At 43.7% G+C, this 20,825-nt stretch overlaps 1 protein-coding gene across 4 annotated transcripts in view; it reads left to right on the top strand.

The window, feature by feature from the left end:
* LOC139456398 (calcium/calmodulin-dependent protein kinase kinase 1-like) overlaps nucleotides 1-20,825 on the top strand; it is a 160,170-nt gene that overhangs the window by 124,152 nt on the left and 15,193 nt on the right. For all 4 annotated transcript variants that reach the window (XM_071238091.1, XM_071238092.1, XM_071238090.1 and 1 more), the window contains 8 exons: nucleotides 4,488-4,646; nucleotides 4,800-4,821; nucleotides 5,433-5,521; nucleotides 10,801-10,874; nucleotides 13,860-13,959; nucleotides 16,092-16,117; nucleotides 18,588-18,641; nucleotides 20,595-20,668. In XM_071238091.1, coding sequence (XP_071094192.1) covers nucleotides 4,488-4,646; nucleotides 4,800-4,821; nucleotides 5,433-5,521; nucleotides 10,801-10,874; nucleotides 13,860-13,959; nucleotides 16,092-16,117; nucleotides 18,588-18,641; nucleotides 20,595-20,668 — 598 coding nt within the window. The remainder of the gene's footprint in view (nucleotides 1-4,487; nucleotides 4,647-4,799; nucleotides 4,822-5,432; nucleotides 5,522-10,800; nucleotides 10,875-13,859; nucleotides 13,960-16,091; nucleotides 16,118-18,587; nucleotides 18,642-20,594; nucleotides 20,669-20,825) is intronic.

Raw genomic sequence — 20,825 nt, 5'->3', positions numbered from 1 at the left:
AATCTCCAGGGTTTTCCCCAGGAATGTGGAAGTAGTCCCTCAGTTACGTAAAAAATACAGTCTCGGGAAAAATGTATGGATTTCAAATTATATCGTTCATTCGCTTATGAATATCAGTTTCAAGGTCATGTGACCGGCCTCTATTCCAGTAGGAAAGACATATATTGTGTAAACTTCAGTTTAAACAATTATAAATACCTTAAACAGTTACACTAGCATGTATGGAATGCAAGCGTTAGATATACTACAAAATACTATGTAAATGATACAGTGTTCCCTTGCTATTGCACCCTTCAATATGACACTAACTCAATTAAAGCGCATGGTAACATGTTGCACCTAAAATTTGCATACATTTTCAATGAACGCAAGTTTTACACTGACAAAATGTTTTTTCCCCCTACGCAAACACATTAACAGTTGATTACCATAAGCACTGACATCGGAAATACCAGACAACAAATCCAAACTGAAGTACGCAATTTAATCCTATCATTACACTATCTGATGTGAACTGGTTATAAAAATGTGTTCATTGTATATTTGGTCTTTTGTTTGTAGTATATTTTATTAATTTTATTCCAGATCTCAATAAATATTGCTTACCTTAATTTCTGAGAAAATGCATGTGAAACTGATTGGCAGATGGCACCACTTGCCATTATTTACAGCACCATAATCAGATAACCTACTGCTATTGAAGCATTGAAACAAGTCTAAGTTGTCAGGGAATGGATACATGTATCATAAAAGCCATACTTTGACTTGTTGAAAGTCATATTTGTTGCAGTTTGCTTATTATGTGTGAACATTATGCTTTCACAATCGAAATACATGTTGCGCAGGAAGTCTCAACGATGACTGATCAAACTGTTCAAAACATTGTATTTAGCGAGCCTTGTGAGCTAAATACATAGTGTTTATTCCTAATACAGGATATTTACCATCCCCAAACACACAAGCGTGATAACCTCTTTATCATATAATGTCATTCTTCAATTCTGTGCTCTAAAATCACTTTCCATCTCTCACGAACATTACCTAAACATTACAATTTTTCCTGGAATGTGAACATTAATATATATATTACATCAGAAGGTAAGTGATGTGTCATTCGGACAGTAACAGTAGCCAATATAGTTCCTACAGAAACCTGTTTCTTATACAGTGGTGTAATCACATACATGCAAGACAACAATTGCCTACACAAATTGTTTTACCTGCCTTTCGCGGGACTCCATCGGTCTGTCCGCTAGAGTAACTGCCCTTTATCAAAGGGAAGCTACCCTAACCCTAGTCTATGAAACGTCATGGCCGCAGTCAGACATTGTTGACAGTCGGCCTGCCTGTCATAACGTTACGAAGTGCAGTCAGATGTACACACAGCAATAAGATGAAACAAGGTAACAATTCGAACATATTTCTGCCAAATCCAACTGTTTTAATTTATGAAAAAGATTCCAAGCCACAGAGGTCTACAAACACAGGTATAGAATTGGAAAGTGATCCTGCTTGGCTCGTGCCCTTGCTAAATTGTTTCACAATTTATTTCTCCAAAGTTGCCAAAACTTGTAAAATGCCTTAGCTACGTCACAGATAGACACTGGTTTTCAGTATATTCCACTATTTGTTTGATAATGATAGCAATTATCTCAGTAGTTTCTCCAGATTCCTCCCGATGGTTAATTCTGACTTGATCGCTGAATGTGACAAGGGTGATGCCATGTTTGTTTATAAACAGTGAAAGTAGTCCCTACTTGACCTTTGATATTTGCATCTCTATCCGCATATGACCCCAACTGATATTGTTTTTATCCGTTGGCTTTATCCTGCTGGGATACCCACCCATTATATGATAAATTAAAAATATCCGTCAATATGAGACAGCTGTACTAAATGGCTATGCTTATGGTTAAAATTATTTAAAATATGTGCAACTAAATATTGGTATATACTATTCCTGTTATGATAGTTTCAGAACAAAATTCTTCCAATCATTGCATAATAATTCTTTGAAATTATATTATTGGCATTTCTTAGCTGAATCACACATGGCTTATACCTAAGTCAAATACATAAGTAAGTTGACTAAAGAAGATTACATTACGCTATCATAATACAATGCTAGCTAAAACCTATGTACAACAACAATGCTTAAAATACAAAGTAACCTAACCTTTCAAGATAAATAATTAAATGAACTTTCTCTCAGTGAAGAGAAGGTGCTGTCACATGATGTACAGAGAAATAGGCTGACTGGCCAGCAGTACTTGTGACCAGGGTATTCACATGATTGAAGAGATCCTGCAGAACAAGAGAACAATAACAACATAATCACGGGTCAAGACTGTGACCGACCCAGTGACAATAGTTGTGACCCAATCTTTTTTACTGAAGCCAGCTTACCTTAAAATTAGTAGATTTGTGAGAGTGCTGAAGTTAAGACAAGTATTTAAAGAAATAAATCTTAAATTATTTAGGTTTAGATTATTAGTTTAATTTATCTTAGCATAAAATAATGATGCTTTAAAATCCAACAACATGCTGCGAACATACTGCTATACAAATATGACACACATGCTAAGCTGGAGGAACCATCACTGAGAATAGAGACAGACTAGGCAGAGACAGTACTCCAGCTATGTATGGCTATTTGATTGAGTAGAGTAGAATTCTGAGTGATTCATTGATGTCTCGTCAGAAGTATCAGAATTACAGATTAAATCTACTTCTAGGACAGAACACCCATGACATGGCCCACCTGATAGGATATTGTCTAATTAAGTCAACAGCAGAATGACAATGTTGATATTGCAGGAAGTTCATTCGTGAGTTATTTTGAATCTAATTTCATTTGAGCACAACATGGCAACATGTTTGATATGCCTCTCTGCTCTAATGAGTTTGTCTTTTGAGTAGACAGACTGATCATCGGACAAAACTGTTTAGATGAAAGTATAACCTTGTGAAGAAGAAGAATAGGACTTTTATCTTTCTCTTCAGGTGGAAATAGATTATTGTGAGACACCTTGAGCTGCTGTTGTGTTTAGAGCGAAGGCACATATACTCAAGATATTATACATAAAAGAAAACATGCAGGAAGTTTGAAGCTTTGATTCTCCATCCCTGCACAGATGAGCCAACAGCCACGTGGTTCATGTTGAAGACATTAGACTTTAGGGAACAAAGAAACCTTAGTCCTGCACAGATGAGCCAACAGCCACATGGTTTATGTTGAAGAACGGTAGACTTTAGAGAACAAAGAAACCTTAGTCCTGCACAGATGAGCCAACAGCCACGTGGTTCATGTTGAAGAACGGTAGACTTTAGGGAACAAAGAAACCTTAGTCCTGCACAGATGAGCCAACAGCCACATGGTTCATGTTGAAGAACGGTAGACTTTATGGAACAAAGTAACCTTACTCCTGCACAGAGGAGCCAACAGCCATGTGGTTCATGTTGAAGAACGGTAGACTTTAGGGAACAAATATGTGCTCAGTATCCTCATCATGGGTCACTAAGGATATTTATCAATGTTTCAAGTACTGGATTATTATCCTCCATTCCCCAACAGTGCTATCACTTGCCCAGCATGTATCCAGGGATATGAGGTAGGGAACTGGATGGTCAAGTAGATAAACTTTCAAGGATGTTGTTATTGTCCCCTGCCGCGCGAAAGCGCGAAGCGGGGGATATAGTATTCACGACCGTCCGTACGTCCGTACATCTGTACGTACGTCCCAGCTGTTTGTTGCCGTGATATCTCAAGAACTAAACACTGGATTGTCATCATATTTGGAACTATGGTGTATATACAGACTCCGCAGACACCAGTCGGTTTTGGTGACCTTGACCCCATTTTCAAGGTCACAGCAGGCAAATCTGCTTTTGGAGTTGGAAAACGGTGTTGCCACGATATCTCAAGAACTAATTGCTGGATTGTCTTCATATTTGGAACTATGGTGTATATACAGACTCCACAGACACCAGTCGGTTTTGGTGACCTTGACCTCACTTTCAAGGTCACAGCAGGCAAATCTGCTTTTGGAGTTGGAAAACGGTGTTGCCGCGATATCTCAAGAACTAAACACTGGATTGTCTTCATATTTGGAACTATGGTGTATATACAGACTCCGCAGACACCAGTCGGTTTTGGTGACCTTGACCCCATTTCCAAGGTCACAGCAGGCAAATCTGCTTTTGGAGTTGGAAAACGGTGTTGCCACGATATCTCAAGAACTAATTGCTAGATTGTCTTCATATTTGGAACTATGGTGTATATACAGGCGGGGGACATTTCGTCACTTTGTGACAAATACTTGTTTTTTCTGAAAAGATAAAATCTTGGGGTAATTCACATGTGTGCATTTCACAGGCAACAGAAGAAACCATGCATACAACTATTTCTTCAGAAACATGCTTGAGTGCCAAGAGTATGTAAAATGGCAGTTTTGCTAACAGCTCCATGTTTGGTTTTCATGTTACAGGACGCACACCCCCATCTCGAGATGGCAAGAATAACCGTCCAAGTAATCCTCTGGATCGTGTCTATCGAGAGATAGCAATCTTAAAGAAGCTTGATCACCCTAATGTTGTCAAGTTGGTGGAAGTGCTGGATGACCCAGAAGAAGACAACTTGTACATGGGTCAGTAACTATTAGGCTTGTTGATGTACACTTCATGCATACTCTATTAACTCTGTACAATTACACTGTACTGTCATATATCTGTTTAACCTTGTCTCTGAAGAATTGTACCATTTAAGTTAGGATTATGACATTATTAATTCTCTTTTGCAGTTTTTGAACTTGTGGAAAAAGGGTAAGTACATATCTAATTGTTTTTGCCAGTTTCTAAAATATTTATTTCATAGCGATGAACATAAGTGACATGAAAATAGAACTCTCAATATGACTGATCTTGTGTCAAAAAGTATAAGTTTCAACCCATAGATGCCAGGCATAGTGTGAGTTTATTAGCACACCAGACTGAACTACCATTTCAAGAAGCATTAAACTGTCACTCACCCACTCATTAGGTTTCTGATTTCACCAACCCCAAATGGAAATGAAATAATCGACCCTGAAGGGCTTATGAATGGCTTACTAAGTTGGCAAGAGGCATCAGACTTTTTCTATTTAAGTTGTCATCCATTAAACAGTAAGCAAGCCAGAAACCATGACCGTAGGTTCGAGTCCCAGATTCGCCCTGATTATGTTTCATGGTCATCTAAGACCTCCCACATTAAGCTGAAAACTATGATATAACTTTTTTAGCAAATCATCTAAAAGAGGTAGAACCAGCTTTATGTAAATATTTACCCTGTCATAAATGTTAGTGGTAGGACAGTCGACTATGGTTGGATGAGAGGGATGAATTCTTTAGAAAGCAGTCCCATGGCAGTAATCTTGTACACATCTGCTGTATTTCAGGGAGGTGATGGCAGTACCAACGTCTAGTCCTCTCTCCGAAAATCAGGCTTGGTGCTACTTTCGTGATGTAATACTTGGCATTGAATATTGTAAGTATCAAGACAGATACAGAGTTCAAATATCAGGGCGATAAAGCCAACAGAAACAGGTCTGAATTCATACATTGATGGCAGCTACTCACGTTTGCAGTATCAAATGAAATGATAGGGATCAGGCTTAGAACAGGTCCCTTGCACTACAAACTGACATTCATTTAACAATGGTGAGGCTGGGAACTACCTGCTGGTGCGGCTGTCCTAACTAACCCCTCTTGAGTCTGTGGCCGGGGATTGTGGACTGTGTCTCTGTATTACCTAACCCCTCTTGAGTCTGTGGCCTGTGATTGTGCACTGTGTCTCTGTGCTACCTAATCCTACTTGAGTCTGTGGCCGGTGATTGTGGACTGTGTCTCTGTGCTACCTAACCCCTCTTGAGTCTGTGGCCGGTGATTGTGGACTGTGTCTCTGTGCTACCTAACCCGTCTTGAGTCTGTGGCCGGTGATTGTGGACTGTGTCTCTGTGCTACCTAACCCCTCTTGAGTCTTTGGCCGGTGATTGTGGACTGTGTCTCTGTGCTACCTAACCCCTCTCTTGAGTCTGTGGCCGGTGATTGTGGACTGTGTCTCTGTTCTACCTAACCCTTCTTGAGTCTGTGGCCGGTGATTGTGGACTGTGTCTCTGTTCTACCTAACCCTTCTTGAGTCTGTGGCCGGTGATTGTGGACTGTCTCTGTGCTACCTAACCCCTCATGAGTCTTTGGCCGGTGATTGTGGACTGTGTCTCTGTGCTACCTGACCCATCTTGAGTCTGTGGCCGGTGATTGTGGACTGTGTCTCTGTTCTACCTAACCCTTCTTGAGTCTGTGGCCGGTGATTGTGGACTGTCTCTGTGCTACCTAACCCCTCATGAGTCTGTGGCCGGTGATTGTGGACAGTATCTCTGTTCTACCTAACCCCTCTTGAGTCTGTGGCCGGTGATTGTGGACTTTGTCTGTGCTACATAACCCCTTCTGAGTCTTTGGCCTGTGATTGTGGACTGTGTCTCTGTGCTACCTAACCCCTCTTGAGTCTGTGGCTGGTGATTGTGGACTGTGTCTCTGTGCTACCTAACCCCTCTCTTGAGTCTGTGGCCGGTGATTGTGGACTGTGTCTCTGTTCTACCTAACCCTTCTTGAGTCTGTGGCCGGTGATTGTGGACTGTGTCTCTGTTCTACCTAACCCTTCTTGAGTCTGTGGCCGGTGATTGTGGACTGTCTCTGTGCTACCTAACCCCTCATGAGTCTTTGGCCGGTGATTGTGGACTGTGTCTCTGTGCTACCTGACCCATCTTGAGTCTGTGGCCGGTGATTATGGACTGTGTCTGTGCTACCTGACCCCTCTTGAGTCTGTGGCCGGTGATTGTGGACAGTATCTCTGTTCTACCTAACCCCTCTTGAGTCTGTGGCCGGTGATTGTGGACTTTGTCTGTGCTACATAACCCCTTCTGAGTCTTTGGCCTGTGATTGTGGACTGTGTCTCTGTGCTACCTAACCCCTCTTGAGTCTGTGGCTGGTGATTGTGGACTGTGTCTCTGTGCTACCTAACCCCTCTCTTGAGTCTGTGGCCGGTGATTGTGGACTGTGTCTCTGTTCTACCTAACCCTTCTTGAGTCTGTGGCCGGTGATTGTGGACTGTGTCTCTGTTCTACCTAACCCTTCTTGAGTCTGTGGCCGGTGATTGTGGACTGTCTCTGTGCTACCTAACCCCTCATGAGTCTTTGGCCGGTGATTGTGGACTGTGTCTCTGTGCTACCTGACCCATCTTGAGTCTGTGGCCGGTGATTATGGACTGTGTCTCTGTGCTACCTGACCCCTCTTGAGTCTGTGGCCGGTGATTGTGGACTGTGTCTCTGTTCTACCTAACCCCTCTTGAGTCTGTGGCCGATGATTATGGACTGTGTCTGTGCTACCTAACCCCTTCTGAGTCTTTGGCCTGTGATTGTGGACTGTGTCTCTGTGATACCTAACCCCTCTTGAGTCTTTGGCGAGTGATCGTGGACCGTGTCTCTGTTCTACCTAACCCCTCTTGAGTCTGTGGCCGGTGATTGTCGACTGTGTCTGTGCTACCAAAGCCCTCTTGAGTCTGTAGCCGGGGATTGTGGACTGTGTCTCTGTGCTACCTAACCCCTCTTGAGTCTGTGGCCGGTGATTGTCGACTGTGTCTCTGTGCTACCTTACCTATCTTGAGTCTGTGGCAACTGATTGTGGACTGTCTCTGTTCTACCTAACCCCTCTTGAGTCTGTGGCCGGTACTTGTGGACTGTCTCTGTGCTACCTAACCCCTCATGAGTCTTTGGCCGGTGCTTGTGGACTGTCTCTGTGCTACCTAACCTCTCTTGAGTCTGTGGCCGGTGCTTGTGGACTGTCTCTGTGCTACCTAACCCCTCATGAGTCTGTGGCCGGTGCTTGTGGACTGTCTCTGTGCTACTTAACCCCTCTTGAGTCTGTGGCCAGTGCTTGTGGACTGTGTTGGTGCTACCTAACCCCTCATGAGTCTTTGGCCGGTGATTGTGGACTGTGTCTCTGTTCTACCTAACCTCTCTTGAGTTTGTGGCCGGTGATTGTGGACTGTGTCTCTGTTCTACCTAACCCCTTTTGAGTCTGTGGCCGGTGATTGTGGACTTTGTCTGTGCTACATAACCCCTTCTGAGTCTGTGGCCGGTGATTGTCGACTGTGTCTCTGTGCTACCTAACCTATCTTGAGTCTGTGGCAACTGATTGTGGACTGTCTCTGAGCTACCTTACCCCTCTTGAGTCTGTGGCCGGTACTTGTGGACTGTCTCTGTGCTACCTAACCCCTCATGAGTCTTTGGCCGGTGATTGTCGACTGTCTCTGTGCTACCTAACCTCTCTTGAGTCTGTGGCCGGTGCTTGTGGACTGTCTCTGTGCTACTTAACCCCTCTTGAGTCTGTGGCCGGTGCTTGTGGACTGTGTTGGTGCTACCTAACCCCTCATGAGTCTTTGGCCGGTGATTGTGGACTGTGTCTCTGTTCTACCTAACCTCTCTTGAGTCTCTGGCCGGTGATTGTGGACTGTGTCTCTGTGCAACCTAACCTCTCTTGAGTCTGTGGCAACTGATTGTGGACTGTGTCTCTGTTCTACCAAACCCTTCTTGAGTCTGTGGCCGGTGCTTGTGGACTGTCTCTGTGCTACCTAACCCCTCATGAGTCTTTGGCCGGTTATTGTCGACTGTGTCTGTGCCACCTGACCCATCTTGAGTCTGTGGCCGGTGATTATGGACTGTGTCTGTGCTACCTGACCCCTCTTGAGTCTGTGGCCGGTGATTGTGGACTGTGTCTCTGTTCTACCTAACCCTTCTTGAGTCTGTGGCCGGTGATTGTGGACTTTGTCTGTGCTACCTAACCCCTCTTGAGTCTTTACCCGGGGATTGTGGACTGAGTCTCTGTGCTACCTGACCCCTTCTGAGTCTTTGGCCTGTGATTGTGGACTGTCTCTGTGCTACCTAACCCCTCATGAGTCTTTGGCCGGTGATTGTGGACTGTGTCTCTGTGCTACCTAACCTCTCATGAGTCTGTGGCCACTGATTGTGGACTGTGTCTCTGTTCTACCAAACCCTTCTTGAGTCTGTGGCCGGTGCTTGTGGACTGTCTCTGTGCTACCTAACCCCTCTTGAGTCTTTGGCCGGTAATTGTCGACTGTGTCTGTGCCACCTGACCCATCTTGAGTCTGTGGCCGGTGATTATGGACTGTGTCTGTGCTACCTGACCCCTCTTGAGTCTTTTGCCGGTGATTGTGGACTTTGTCTGTGCTACATAACCCCTTCTGAGTCTTTGGCCTGTGATTGTGGACTGTGTCTCTGTGCTACCTAACCCCTCTTGAGTCTTTGGCGAGTGATCGTGGACCATGTCTCTGTTCTACCTAACCCCTCTTGAGTCTGTGGCCGGTGATTGTCGACTGTGTCTCTGTGCTACCTAACCTATCTTGAGTCTGTGGCAACTGATTGTGGACTGTCTCTGAGCTACCTTACCCCTCTTGAGTCTGTGGCCGGTACTTGTGGACTGTCTCTGTGCTACCTAACCCCTCATGAGTCTTTGGCAGGTGATTGTCGACTGTCTCTGTGCTACCTAACCTCTCTTGAGTCTGTGGCCGGTGCTTGTGGACTGTCTCTGTGCTACTTAACCCCTCTTGAGTCTGTGGCCGGTGCTTGTGGACTGTGTTGGTGCTACCTAACCCCTCATGAGTCTTTGGCCGGTGATTGTGGACTGTGTCTCTGTTCTACCTAACCTCTCTTGAGTCTGTGGCCGGTGATTGTGGACTGTGTCTCTGTGCAACCTAACCTCTCTTGAGTCTGTGGCAACTGATTGTGGACTGTGTCTCTGTTCTACCAAACCCTTCTTGAGTCTGTGGCCGGTGCTTGTGGACTGTCTCTGTGCTACCTAACCCCTCATGAGTCTTTGGCCGGTAATTGTCGACTGTGTCTGTGCCACCTGACCCATCTTGAGTCTGTGGCCGGTGATTATGGACTGTGTCTGTGCTACCTGACCCCTCTTGAGTCTGTGGCCGGTGATTGTGGACTGTGTCTCTGTTCTACCTAACCCTTCTTGAGTCTGTGGCCGGTGATTGTGGACTTTGTCTGTGCTACCTAACCCCTCTTGAGTCTTTAGCCGGGGATTGTGGATTGAGTCTCTGTGCTACCTGACCCCTTCTGAGTCTTTGGCCTGTGATTGTGGACTGTGTCTCTGTGCTAGCTAACCCCTCTTGAGTCTTTGGCCTGTGATTGAGGACTGTCTCTGTGCTACCTAACCCCTCATGAGTCTTTGGCCGGTGATTGTGGACTGTGTCTCTGTGCTACCTAACCTCTCTTGAGTCTGTGGCCACTGATTGTGGACTGTGTCTCTGTTCTACCAAACCCTTCTTGAGTCTGTGGCCGGTGCTTGTGGACTGAAATACTTGCACGATCAATAATAGCATTATTACATGTGTCAAATGATCAAAGAGTGATTTTTAAACCCAAAATATTTATGAGATGAAATACATATTGACGTTAGTTTTATAGGTCAATTTCTAGAAACCAAACCCCTCTTGAGTCTGTGGCTGGGGATTCTGGACAGTGTCTCTCTCAAGTGTTGAAAGAGATGATTTGAACCTCTAGAGCCATAACATGAATTCTACCAATGAGTTATTAGCACACACATTGTAGGTATAGTATAGTTCATGTCAATGATTCCACATATTCTTTGAGTCTGCAACTTTGAGGAGAAATCCCATAGTGACCACAACAATAGCATTATTCAAACTGTTTTATGCTAAATAGTGTGCTTTTGTTGCAGTACATCATCAGAAGATTGTTCATCGAGACATTAAACCTTCCAATCTACTGCTTGCTGATGATGGGCACATAAAGGTGAGTGAGAATGTGTAGTATGGTACAGGACAGTGTATAGACCACCTCATGGAGGTATAGGGCAGTATAGACCACTACATGGAGGTACAGGACAGTGTACTGCAGTGTAGACCACTACATGGAGGTACAGGACAGTGTAGTACAGTGTAGACCACTACATGGAGGTACAGGACAGTGTAGTACAGTGTAGACCACTACATGGAGGTACAGGACAGTCTATAGACCACTACATGGAGGTACAAGAAAGTGTAGTACAGTGTAGACCACTACATGGAGGTACAGGACAGTGTAGTACAGTGTAGACCACTACATGGAGGTACAGGACAGTGTAATACAGTGTAGACCACTACATGGAGGTACAGGACAGTGTAATACAGTGTAGACCACTACATGGAGGTACAGGACAGTGTAGTACAGTGTAGACCACTACATGGAGGTACAAGAAAGTGTAGTACTGTGTAGACCACTACATGGAGGTACAGGACAGTGTAGTACAGTGTAGACCACTACATGGAGGTTACAGGACAGTGTAGTACAGTGTAGACCACTACATGGAGGTACAGGACATTGTAGTACAGTGTAGACCTCTACATGGAGGTACAGGACAGTGTAATACAGTGTAGACCACTACATGGAGGTACAGGACAATGTAGTACAGTGTAGACCACTACATGGAGGTACAGGACAGTGTAGTACAGTGTAGACCACTACATGGAGGTACAGGACAGTGTAGTGCAGTGTAGACCACTACATGGAGGTACAGGACAGTGTAGTACAGTGTAGACCACTACATGGAGGTTACAGGACAGTGTAGTACAGTGTAGACCACTACATGGAGGTACAGGACAGTGTAGTGCAGTGTAGACCACTACATGGAGGTACAGTACAGTGTAGTACAGTGTAGACCACTACATGGAGGTACAGGACAGTGTATTACAGTGTAGACCGCTACATGGAGGTACAGGACAGTGTAGTACAGTGTAGACCACTACATGGAGGTACAGGACAGTGTAGTACAGTGTAGACCACTACATGGAGGTACAGGACAGTGCAGTACAGTGTAGACCACTACATGGAGGTACAAGACAGTGTAATACAGTGTAGACCACTACATGGAGGTACAGGACAGTGTAGTACAGTGTAGACCACTACATGGAGGTACAGGACAGTGTAGTGCAGTGTAGACCACTACATGGAGGTACAGGACAGTGTAATACAGTGTAGACCACTACATGGAGGTACAGGACAGTGTAGTACGGCACAGGACAGTGTAGGACAGTGTAGACCACTACATGGAGGTACAGGACAGTGCAGTACAGTGTAGACCACTACATGGAGGTACAGGACAGTGTAATACAGTGTAGACCACTACATGGAGGTACAAGACAGTGTAGTACAGTGTAGACCACTACATGGAGGTACAGGACAGTGTAGTGCAGTGTAGACCACTACATGGAGGTACAGGACAGTGTAGTACAGTGTAGACCACTACATGGAGGTACAAGACAGTGTAGTACAGTGTAGACCACTACATGGAGGTACAGGACAGTGTAATACAGTGTAGACCACTACATGGAGGTACAGGACAGTGTAGTACAGTGTAGACCACTACATGGAGGTACAGGACAGTGTAGTACAGTGTAGACCACTACATGGAGGTACAGGACAGTGTATTACAGTGTAGACCACTACATGGAGGTACAGGACAGTATAGTACAGTGTAGACCACTACATGGAGGTACAGGACAGTGTAGTGCAGTGTAGACCACTACATGGAGGTACAAGACAGTGTAATACAGTGTAGACCACTACATGGAGGTACAGGACAGTGTAGTACAGTGTAGGCCACTACATGGAGGTACAGGACAGTGTAGTGCAGTGTAGACCACTACATGGAGGTACAGGACAGTGTAATACAGTGTAGACCACTACATGGAGGTACAGGACAGTGTAGTACGGCACAGGACAGTGTAGGACAGTGTAGACCACTACATGGAGGTACAGGACAGTGTAGTACAGTGTAGACCACTACATGGAGGTACAGGACAGTGTAATACAGTGTAGACCACTACATGGAGGTACAGGACAGTGTAGTACAGTGTAGACCACTACATGGAGGTACAGGACAGTGTAATACAGTATAGACCACTACATGGAGGTACAGGACAGTGTAGTACAGTGTAGACCACTACATGGAGGTACAAGAAAGTGTAGTACTGTGTAGACCACTACATGGAGGTACAGGACAGTGTAGTGCAGTGTAGACCACTACATGGAGGTACAGGACAGTGTAGAACATTGTAGACCTCTACATGGAGGTACAGGACAGTGTAGTACATTGTAGACCACTACATGGAGGTACAGGACAGTGTAATACAGTATAGACCACTACATGGAGGTACAGGACAGTGTAGTACAGTGTAGACTACTACATGGAGGTACAGGACAGTGTATTACAGTGTAGACCACTACATGGAGGTACAGGACAGTGTAGAACATTGTAGACCTCTACATGGAGGTACAGGACAGTGTAGTACATTGTAGACCACTACATGGAGGTACAGGACAGTGTAGAACATTGTAGACCTCTACATGGAGGTACAGGACAGTGTAGTACAGTGTAGACCACTACATGGAGGTACAGGACAGTGTAGAACATTGTAGACCTCTACATGGAGGTACAGGACAGTGTAGAACATTGTAGACCACTACATGGAGGTACAGGACAGTGTAGTACAGTGTAGACCACTACATGGAGGTACAGGACAGTGTAGAACATTGTAGACCTCTACATGGAGGTACAGGACAGTGTAGTACATTGTAGACCACTACATGGAGGTACAGGACAGTGTAATACAGTATAGACCACTACATGGAGGTACAGGACAGTGTAGTACAGTGTAGACCACTACATGGAGGTACATTGAGTATGATTTGTACATGTAAGTGAAGCTGATGCCAAGTAAGATATGTGTTTGTTCACAGATTGCTGACTTCGGTGTGAGTAATGAGTTCAGTGGTGGGGATGCTTTTCTCACCAACACAGCTGGCACTCCTGCATTCATGGCACCAGAAACACTGAAAGGTTGGTTTCCCTAGTCTGTTGAGAAGCAATCATTTCTGCAGAATTTGTGACTAATACCACTCGCATGCAAGCTTTAAGAGTTGACTAGTGTATCACAATGTGTTAAATGGGCACATACCTGGGATATTGTCCCCTGTCACATATAGTGGTCAGGTAGGCTGATGACAAGTGGTAGCTACCCTATGGAGGATTTAGGGGAGACTGATGACTGATGACCAGTGGTAGCCACCCCATAGCGGATGTAGAGGAGACTGATGACCAGTTGTAGCCACCCCATGGGGGATGTAGGGGAGACTGATGACCAGTGGTAGCCGCTGATGACCAGTAGTAGCCACCCCATGGGGGATGTAGGGGAGACTGATGACCAGTGGTAGCCACTGATGACCAGTAGTAGCCATCCAAAGGGGGATGTAGGGGAGACTGATGACCAGTGGTAGCCACCCCATGGGGAATGAATGAATGAATGAATGAAATGAATGAATGAATACTTTTATTTTTTTTATTTCCCCCAATGATTTGGAGAGTAGTACATACAATTACATTACATTATTTGACAACGGCAATGACAAAATACATGTAAATACAACAGATTGAGCTGGGTAAGCAGTAATGAAGTGATGCGTGAAACTCTATTTACATGATGTGTGACATAGTTTCACAAATACAATATGGATGTTAAGTTCCATGAGCTGACATGTTTAGCCACGATACTCATGAATGATGCCCAGCTGTCAAGTGTCATGTCCTGGACCACATCTGTAATAGCACCGAGGTATGTCAGAATCTTGACGGCATCACTAGACGTGTCCTCAAGTCTGAGATATGTTTCAAGGCTAACATTGTCAAATAGAGACTCACTAAGCACATTTCTCTGTTTCATTAGGCCATCACAGTAAAGCAATTGGTGCTTAACAATGTCATCACATTCACAGTTACAGATAAGACACAGTCCAGACGTTACAGGTAATATGCCGAGCTTTACAAGAGCATATACAGGGGGGGAAGCAATATCATACCATATACACAGAGACCAGAGACGATGTGGGGCAAGGCGGGTGTGGATAGCACTAAACCTGTGCATGTCTGGACGTTGTTGCAAAGTATTTCTCCAATTCATATTTTCAGACTCACTAATAGCTCGTTGTACCTTGCTCTTCCATACACTCTTAGATGGAAATTCCCCAGAGTTGATTAGTTTATCTAAGACGCCTGAGAATCCATACTTTTGAGCCACATTCAGTAGATCATGTGTTATGGATCTGGCACTGTGTGAGATCGTGGTGACATACTGGGATAGTCTGAGATAGAAAATCGGCTTCACAATGGTTGTGTCTGCTGCTCTACAGAGTCTTCCCAGAAAGAGAAGCTTCATTTTCTCCACCTTGCCCAGCATTGACCATTGTTAATGTAGTGTCATCAGCCAGTACTACAGTGGGATGTGCTCCTTACCAACAATTAGTCCACATTGTAGATTATCAAGCTGAGATATCTGGTCATTAATATAGACTAGAAACATCCATGCTGAGAGCACGCGACCTTGTCCTACTCCTTGTTGAACATTGAACAAATCACCTGTGCTCCCATTGTATTTAACACAAGCACTTGCTTCTTGGTAAGATTGGCGGATAATGTGCCAGTGGTAGCCATCCCATGGGAGATGTAGGGGAGACTGATGACTGTTGACCAGTGGTAGCCATCCCATGGGAGATGTAGGGGAGACTGATGACCAGTGGTAGCTGCCCGTTGGGGGATGTAGGGGAGACTGATGACCAGTGGTAGCCGCCCCATGGGGGATGTAGGGGAGAGTGATGACCAGTGGTAGCTGCCCTATGGGTGATGTAGGGGAGACTGATGACCAGTGGTAGCCACCCCATGGGGGATGTTGGGGAGACTGATGACCAGTGGTAGCCGCCCCATGGGGTATGTAGGGGAGACTGATGACCAGTGGTAGCCGCCCCATGGGGGATGTAGGGGAGACTGATGACCAGTGGTAGCCACCCCATGGGGGATGTAGGGTAGACTGATGACCAGTGGTAGCCACCCCATGGGGGATGTAGGGGAGACTGATGACCAGTGGTAGCCACTCAACAGGTAGTCCAGCTTATGTTAACATGTACATTTTTTCATTTCAGAAGAGCGTGAAAAATACAGCGGCAAGGTGAGTCTGAAGGGGAGAGGTTGTCTGCTGGGAATCTGGTGCTTCTCCAGTGCCAGGACTCCCTAAACAATGTCACTGGTGTTGGCTTATTGTAACATATATCCCCAGTGCATGTCTGTTGATGTGACAGTGCATGTCTGTTAATGTTACAGTGTATGTTTGTTAATGTTACAGTGCATGTCTGTTGATGTGACAGTGCATGTCTGTTAATGTTACAGTGTATGTCTGTTAATGTTACAGTGTATGTCTGTTGATGTTACAGTGTATGTCTGTTGATGTTACAGTGTATGTTTGTTAATGTTACAGTGCGTGTTTGTTGATGTTACAGTGTATGTTTGTTAATGTTACAGTGTATGTTTGTTGATGTAACAGTATGTTTGTTGATGTTACAGTGTATTCTTTTGATGTTACTGTGTCTTCTGTTGATGTTACAGTGTATGTCTGTTGATGTTACAGTGTATGTTTGTTGATGTTACAGTGCATGTTGATGTGACACTGCATGCCTGTTAATGTTACAGTGTATTTTTGTTGATGTAACAGTATGTCTGTTGATGTTACAGTGTATTTTTGTTGATGTAACAGTGTATTTTTGTTGATGTAACAGTATGTTTGTTGATGTTACAGTGTATGTTTGTTGATGTTACAGTGTATGTCTGTTGATGTTACAGTGTATTTTTGTTGATGTAACAGTGTATTTTTGTTGATGTAACAGTATGTTTGTTGATGTTACAGTGTATGTCTGTTGATGTTACAGTGTATGTCTGTTGATGTTACAGTGTATGTTTGTTGATGTTACAGTGTATGTTTGTTAATGTTACAGTGCATGTCTGTTAATGTTACAGTGTATGTCTGTTAATGTTACAGTGTATGTCTGTTGATGTTACAGTGTATGTCTGTTGATGTTACAGTGTATGTCTGTTGATGTTACAGTGTATGTTTGTTGATGTTACAGTGTATGTCTGTTGATGTTACAGTGTATGTCTGTTGATGTAACAGTGTATGTTTGTTGATGTTACAGTGTATGTTTGTTAATGTGACAGTGTATTCTGTTGATGTTACAGTGTATTTTTGTTGATGTAACAGTATGTTTGTTGATGTTACAGTGGATTCTGTTGATGTTACAGTGTCTTCTGTTGATGTTACAGTGTATTCTGTTGATGTTACAGTGTATTCTGTTGATGTTACAGTGTATGTTTGTTGATGTAACAGTGTATGTTTGTTGATGTTACAGTGTATGTCTGTTGATGTAACAGTGTATGTCTGTTGATGTTACAGTGTATGTCTGTTGATGTAACAGTGTATGTCTGTTGATGTTACAGTGTATGTTTGTTGATGTTACAGTGTATGTTTGTTGATGTTACAGTGTATGTCTGTTGATGTTACAGTGTATGTTTGTTGATGTAACAGTATGTTTGTTGATGTAACAGTATGTCTGTTCATGTTACAGTGGATTCTGTTGATGTTACAGTGTCTTCTGTTGATGTTACAGTGTATTCTGTTGATGTTACAGTGTATTCTGTTGATGTTACAGTGTATGTCTGTTGATGTTACAGTGTATGTTTGTTGATGTTACAGTGTATGTTTGTTAATGTTACAGTGTATGTCTGTTAATGTTACAGTGTATGTCTGTTGATGTTACAGTGTATTTTTGTTGATGTAACAGTGTATGTTTGTTGATGTTACAGTGTATGTCTGTTGATGTTACAGTGTATGTTTGTTGATGTTACAGTGTATGTTTGTTGATGTTACAGTGTATGTCTGTTGATGTAACAGTGTATGTCTGTTGATGTAACAGTATGTCTGTTGATGTTACAGTGTATGTCTGTTGATGTAACAGTATGTCTGTTGATGTTACAGTGTATGTCTGTTGATGTTACAGTGTATGTTTGTTGATGTCACAGTGTATGTCTGTTGATGTAACAGTATGTCTGTTGATGTTACAGTGTATTCTGTTGATGTTACAGTGTATGTCTGTTGATGTTACAGTGGATTCTGTTGATGTTACAGTATGTCTGTTGATGTTACAGTGTATGTTTGTTGATGTTACAGTGTATGTCTGTTGATGTAACAGTATGTCTGTTGATGTAACAGTATGTCTGTTGATGTTATAGTGGATTCTGTTCATGTTACAGTGTATGTCTGTTGATGTTACAGTGTATGTCTGTTGATGTAACGGTATGTCTGTTCATGTTACAGTATGTCTGTTCATGTTACAGTGGATTCTGTTGATGTTACAGTGTCTTCTGTTGATGTTACAGTGTATTCTGTTGATGTTACAGTGTATTCTGTTGATGTTACAGTGTATGTCTGTTGATGTAACAGTATGTCTGTTGATGTAACAGTATGTCTGTTGATGTTATAGTGGATTCTGTTCATGTTACAGTGTATGTCTGTTGATGTTACAGTGTATGTCTGTTGATGTAACAGTATGTCTGTTGATGTTACAGTGTATGTCTGTTGACTTTTTCAGGCTCTGGACATTTGGGCCATGGGAGTGACTTTGTTCTGCTTTGTCTATGGTCGAGTAAGTACCACTGCCTCTTCAACACTTGTGACATGTTCAAAACAGTATGCTATGCAGGTGAATTGAATACATTTTGTTTATGATTTTACCATTGTACTGAGACCATATATGCTTAAATATTCTTAAAATGTGCTATTCTCCTTGAAATTTGTGAAGTAATGTTGCTGAAGCCACTTTAGACTGAAAGCACTAGTAATATATGTCCCTGTACTGTTGAACACAGTTATAACACACAGCATTGTTGCAGATTGTTAGATATGAGTTGATACTTTAATTAGTGTACTGATGACAATTGTGATGACAATCAGTTTTCCATGTCACCATTAAGTGCTTAAATATCTCAGTGGAAAAGCCCTGAGAGCACTCTACATTGGAGGTTACAAGAGTTTAATGAATAAACCTGATTGAATTGTTAAGCAACTCGGTAAATCTGATGACTGGTACCTGTTTCCTGCCAAGCCATGTCTGTGTCATTACCTCCACAGCAGTCAGAAGCACTGGTACACATGTAGATTGTTTTCTGCCAAGCCATGACTGTGTCATTACCTCCACAGCACACAGAAGCACTGCTACAGATGTAGACTGTTTCCTGCCAAGCCATGTCTGTGTCATTACCTCCACAGCACACAGAAGCACTGGTACACATGTAGACTGTTTCCTGCCAAGCCATGTCTGTGTCATTACCTCCACAGCACACAGAAGCACTGGTACAGATGTAGATTGTTTCCTGCCAAGCCATGTCTGTGTCATTACCTCCACAGCACACAGAAGCACTGGTACAGATGTAGATTGTTTCCTGCCAAGCCATGTCTGTGTCATTACCTCCACAGCACACAGAAGCACTGGTACAGATGTAGATTGTTTCCTGCCAAGCCATGTCTGTGTCATTACCTCCACAGCACACAGAAGCACTGGTACACATGTAGATTGTTTCCTGCCATACAGCGTCTGTGTCATTACCTCCACAGCACACAGAAGCACTGGTACAGATGTAGATTGTTTCCTGCCAAGCCATGTCTGTGTCATTACCTCCACAGCACACAGAAGCACTGGTACACATGTAGATTGTTTCCTGCCATACAGCGTCTGTGTCATTACCTCCACAGCACACAGAAGCACTGGTACAGATGTAGATTGTTACCTGCCATACAGCGTCTGTGTCATTACCTCCAAGGCACACAGAAGCACTGGTACAGATGTAGATTGTTTCCTGACAAGCCATGTCTGTGTCATTACCTCCACAGCACACAGAAGCACTGGTACACATGTAGATTGTTTCCTGCCATACAGCGTCTGTGTCATTACCTCCACAGCACACAGAAGCACTGCTACAGATGTAGATTGTTACCTGCCAAGCCATGTCTGTGTCATTACCTCCACAGCACACAGAAGCACTGGTACAGATGTAGATTGTTTCCTGCCAAGCCATGTCTGTGTCATTACCTCCACAGCACACAGAAGCACTGGTACAGATGTAGATTGTTACCTGCCATACAGCGTCTGTGTCATTACCTCCAAGGCACACAGAAGCACTGGTACAGATGTAGATTGTTTCCTGACAAGCCATGTCTGTGTCATTACCTCCACAGCACACAGAAGCACTGGTACACATGTAGATTGTTTCCTGCCATACAGCGTCTGTGTCATTACCTCCACAGCACACAGAAGCACTGCTACAGATGTAGATTGTTACCTGCCAAGCCATGTCTGTGTCATTACCTCCACAGCACACAGAAGCACTGGTACAGATGTAGATTGTTTCCTGCCAAGCCATGTCTGTGTCATTACCTCCACAGCACACAGAAGCACTGGTACACATGTAGACTGTTTCCTGCCATACAGCGTCTGTGTCATTACCTCCAAGGCACACAGAAGCACTGGTACACATGTTGACTGTTTCCTGACACATTTAATCTTGTACTTTGTGAAGCCAACATCACTTTTCATTTACAGGTACCTTTTGAAGATGAATTCATCTTGGGACTTCACAAGAAAATTCTGAAGGATCCTGTAAGGTTTCCTGACATGTGAGTAGCATGAAACAAGGGTACTGCCGTTGGTGGCATCACATGACACTTGACGGTAAGGAGACAGTTTAACCATCTTGAGTAGATGCCACATGTTAGCAAGCAAAAATTGCTTGATTGTAGAAGTCACTATATATTGTTTGTTTGATTGATAGTT

Source organism: Haliotis cracherodii, unplaced genomic scaffold (assembly GCF_022045235.1).
Source record: "Haliotis cracherodii isolate W230 unplaced genomic scaffold, xgHalCrac1.p SCAF_11, whole genome shotgun sequence".
NCBI lineage: Eukaryota > Metazoa > Mollusca > Gastropoda > Lepetellida > Haliotidae > Haliotis > Haliotis cracherodii.
This window is presented reverse-complemented; position numbering and strand designations above follow the sequence as displayed.